Here is a 4,794-nt window from a genome sequence, read left to right on the forward strand (position 1 = left end):
AAAAATAGGCCTCTAAGGGCTATTCCCCCACTTCCCCCTTTTCCCAACTCAACGCTCCAAAGAAAATAAGGCTGAGAAGTGCTTGAATGGATGACTGTATAAATTATTAAAGATTAATTTGATTTTACTGGGGTGAATAATCACCAAGTAATTAAAAACTACATCCTCCCTGCATGTAAGATGGATTCCGAGCTCAGCTTTTTATAACGGGGGCTGATGGGTCTATCAAGACTAATGTATCAAGCAATAATACAAATTTGTGACTTTAGCGACACAGTCTAATTATTATAAAGCCTTGAATGCCACTAATTGGCCCTGAAATTATCTGTTTACGTTCTATTGTCTTCCTTTTAAAATGTCAACAGGATTAAAACTAAGAAGAATAGTCCTTACTTTTTACTTTACATATATTTTAGTTTAATATTGGGGACGTATGAAACAGGTCTATAAAAAGTCAGAAGACAAACTATGTGCCTCCACTTATGAAAGTTAAGTGCAGGAACTGTGTATGCCAGAAATTTCTTATTTTTTAATGTTCTAATATCCTAACAAAGTCATATTCTACAAGAACCGATGTCTTCTTTTCCGTTTTTTTTACATAAAGAAACCTAAGGTAGCATTACGAATAATAATATGGCTCAAAACTAATTGAAACTTGTTGGTTTTTTTTAAATTTTTAAGTACTGAGAACAACTGAGTGCTTTACACATTGTAAAGCTGGAAAAGTGAGATAACATCTCTTCGCAAGAAGGTTCAACTTGAATGTTAGAATAAATTTGTGACTTGCATAAGTTAAATTCGACCTCACCAGTTGTCTTATTTTGTGTTGCTTCATTGATGGTCTATTGTTTATTTTTCTTTACCTAACAAACGTATACTTTATAACAGATTTAAAATCAAGCGCAACAAGAAGAAACTTTCTCCTCTGAAGGCATTCTTTACAAACTGAAGAAAGAGTCCGAACTTACAGGTAGTACAGCTTGGTATTGTTACTAAATATGCCTGATGGTAATTCCTTCAACTGATTGTTGCTTATATTCCTGCCAAGAATAGATAGAGGGTGGTGTTTCACGATGTATTCAACAATTACGTTGAATTGAAGGGTGTATCCGGTAATGCTGTATTTCCTTGCATGCTTTGATATGATATCTATCTTGCCCTGTGCGAGATGGATCTTACGCATTCTTTACAAAAAGGAGAAAGGGTCCTAACTTACAGGAAGGACAGCTTGGTATTGTTACTGAATATGCCTGATGGTAATTCCTTCAACTGGTTGTTGCTAATATTCCTGCCAAGAATTGATAGAGGGTGGTGTTCATTACCATGTATTCGATAATTACATTAAATCAAAGGGTGCATCCGGTAATGCTGTACATTCGTGTGAGCTTTGATAGGGGGGCTGAATATAGCCTATTTTGTGCTTAACCAGAACTGTAAGTGAGCTCGTTCCATTTTCACGTTAGGTATTTTTTCTTTATTTTTGGAGAATGTGCCTTAATTCTTAGATTTTGGAGCTCTATGTAAACCCAGAGCCTGAAGGAGGGGGAGGGGCATTGGTTAAATACCCATTAACACTAAAAAAGCAGGGCTGGGGGGGGGGGGATTTCGCTATCTCTAGCGGGGAGGCTCCCCAAATTAAGAAGAATTTATCGGGTAATTATTATTGTCCGGGTGAAAGTGGTGCTTCGAAGGATTGTGTTCGGAACCAATTCCAACGTTTCGATAAGTCCAGCGGAGGTTATCCTAAGGGTCGAGTAAAGAAATATTGTCAGTCGACAACAATCCTTCGCAAGACTACCCCCATCCGGAAGATCAGGCCACAAGATCACACGTCAGTCCGTGTCACTGACACAGTAACTGAAGTAATGAGTTCAGGTACACTTCAGGTGTTCATGTAAAGGTTGGGCGAAGCTAGTCATGATTTTTGGGAGCTAGAAAGACTCAACATTACAACCGCAGATTACTCGGTGAGGAGTCCCTTAGTTCACTGTTACTCAAATTCCTTTCAAGAATCATTACAAACGTGTCTGACACAAATAACAAATAGTCTTGGCTTACAGCCACTCCAGCTGGGTATAATTACTGAAGATTCCTTGGGGCAAGTCCCTCAGCTTGTTGTTGCTTAAGTGCCTATCAAGATAACGTTAGAACATGTAAAGTACATGCTGAGTACAACCGTTACGATAAGAATGACACCTGAACGTCTAATCTCTTCATTGTCAAAACTATAGGGAAATTTATAAAGAAAACAACTAATAAATGACTAATATCGTATCTTGAATCATAGGTTACTCTCGTCAGCCTAATGATCCATCACCGCCTGATATTTTGCCACTTTCTGAAGAGAAGGGATATTATTCTTAGTTTCACTGTATCTATTTTGAACTCTGACTAGAGAGAATGTCTTTTCCCAAAACACAATACATTGATCTGGCCAGGGCTTAAATCCGAACCTGTCAATCTGGAGTCAAACACTCTCACCAGTTGGCCACTGAACTTTGCAGTGTTAAGAGCAGCGCTAGCAATTGGCTCATGCGGTGCTTCTTATTATTGGCGTTCTTTTACTTCCTTTGGTATTAGGCAACTGTTTTATGGTTCAAATTTCATTGATCGAATAATTTATTCCTTATCTTTAGCCTTGATATAAATGTTTTGTAGCCCAGGCATCAAGATAGTTACATTGATTTCTGATCAACTATTACACCAGTGAAAGTGAATAAGTAGCGCAAACTAAATGTTGCCACAACTTCAACAGATAAACCAAACTGAACTGATAAGTTTATTGTTTTCACTTTTATTTCAGTGACGTATTATGGAACGTTTTCAGCTCTGTGTGCTGCAACCTTTGTTGAAATTGATAGTTAAGACTTAAAATGAGTTTAGATTCTTCGTTAGCGTGGCTTGACAGCTAATTACACTCTTTGATCAACCCGATAAAGCAAATCCTTCATTTCCCACTTTGTTATTAAACTACACACTGAGTGTTAAATTCGCACTCTTCAGGACATACGCGTTACTAGTTTTAAGAGAGGATCAAGTAAAGTGACTGAATCCCACATGTAAGCCTTATTCTTGAACTTATCTCTCTTAAATTATTTTAGGATCAAACCTTTCCTTGTAGATCCTAAGAGGATATAGCCAATCCAGCGTAGAACATTGTGCAAGTTAAGAATTCCCACGACTCGACTACCCGTTATGGTACATTTTACATTGTCCTGTGGTTATCCTAATCGATTTGAGTCTTGCCATAACATGAAAGTAATTCCTTTGAGAATAAGGTCTACGATAGCATGAGAGGAATTCCTCTAAGAATAGGGCTTTTAGTGGAGAAGCAGTCCTTTGAGCCAATCTTTTCTTGGTGTTTATAACTGTTTAATTACACTCACAATTTTGACACAGCAGGCGGAAATTTCCATGCAATTGAATTAAAGCTTTTTCCACCACAATTCACACTAACGATAGTTTGGTGGAAGACGCCACATTCGCAAGGGCCTGGGCACTCTAAAATGAGGCAAGAAATGATTGGCCGTTAAAATTCGTCAACAAAGGCTTCAAATTTCAAAGAGTTAAGTCAGTTGTTTTGGCAACGAAGAATATTTCATTTTGATAGAACATTACTGTAAAATCACAATTACCAAGATTACATGAACACTTCAGAGTTACGATGTAAATTAACTGATCATGAATCAAAGATGAAAACTAGATTGAAAACACGAACTTCAGGTACACTGTATGCGGGCGCCAAAATCGAAAATTCTGTGGCATAGTAACTTCACTTGGAATAGAAACAAGTCTAAGCGTACAAATGTGAATTTCCTTTGGTTCTCATCATATCCGCCTTCCCCTTCACCAGATAACTGTCATACCAATAATTAACATTCAAACCTAAAAACAACATACAAGTTACATTAAAGGGATATAGAAAGATTACTTTGAAAGGTTAAATAAGATCCAACCACCAAAGTAGCTTAAACGTTTTTTGGGGTGTATAGAATTTTGAGCAAATGAAAAGGTACAGGTTTAGATAATCCAATTATGCAAAGTACTGATATACTTCAATAAAACAATAATACCTCACCTTCAATTCTGAGGCTGATGTCTCTTTTTAATACCTCTCCATCTTTTCTTACCTCGCAACTGTAATTCACGTTGTTTTCTGAAGTTACTTTAAGCCGAAATGTTATGCTGGTACTATTTTGAGCAGCGACACCATCTTTTCTCCACACAATGTACGGAGCCGGCGCACCTTTCACTGGGCACCACAGGTTAGAGGTTCTGTTCAAAAATACATACTGCGTCTTTGGAGCTTGATCTAACGTAGGATTGACTATATTAGATTTCAAAGAAAAAAAGGAAAGTAATTGTTAGATTATTATGATGCATGCATATCAAAAAATATTCAAATTCTGACACAATTCAGTGTTCAGGCCAAAGTAACATACGGATTCTATTTGTATTCCTCCCGTTTCACTGTCTCCGCCTGTCTGGCTGTGGGTTAAAGGATACGGTAGACCTTCGAGTGCCAACTTTTTATTTTGTTATGTTTTAGTTCTTTTTTCATGTCAAACTAAGCATTATTGATTTCATTATAATTACCAAGAACATGTTTGTGAGATATTGAAATGCGGGCGAAAATCTCTGTCTGCGTTTAAAACTAGCATGTGAATGGAGAAAGATAAAAAGGAAAAGGGTCCATAGATGAAAGTAAAAAAGAAGCCTTGTTTTCAGCAAAATAAGTAAAGAAATTCGTTGCGGAATGGCGAAATGATCTCACTAAAATGGAGCAAGCCTTAT

General features: G+C 37.2%; 1 protein-coding gene across 1 annotated transcript in view; it reads right to left on the minus strand.

The window, feature by feature from the left end:
* Positions 1-964: 964 nt before the first annotated feature.
* The window catches only part of LOC136280645 (slit homolog 1 protein-like), a 7,866-nt gene continuing 4,036 nt past the window's right edge, over positions 965-4,794 (minus strand). Inside the window, exons 3-6 of the mRNA XM_066166277.1 lie at positions 4,079-4,327; positions 3,387-3,501; positions 1,217-1,288; positions 965-1,040 (exon numbers count right to left, since the gene is read on the minus strand). Coding sequence (XP_066022374.1) covers positions 965-1,040; positions 1,217-1,288; positions 3,387-3,501; positions 4,079-4,327 — 512 coding nt within the window. The remainder of the gene's footprint in view (positions 1,041-1,216; positions 1,289-3,386; positions 3,502-4,078; positions 4,328-4,794) is intronic.

This window comes from Pocillopora verrucosa, chromosome 5, assembly GCF_036669915.1.
Source record: "Pocillopora verrucosa isolate sample1 chromosome 5, ASM3666991v2, whole genome shotgun sequence".
Lineage (NCBI taxonomy): Eukaryota > Metazoa > Cnidaria > Anthozoa > Scleractinia > Pocilloporidae > Pocillopora > Pocillopora verrucosa.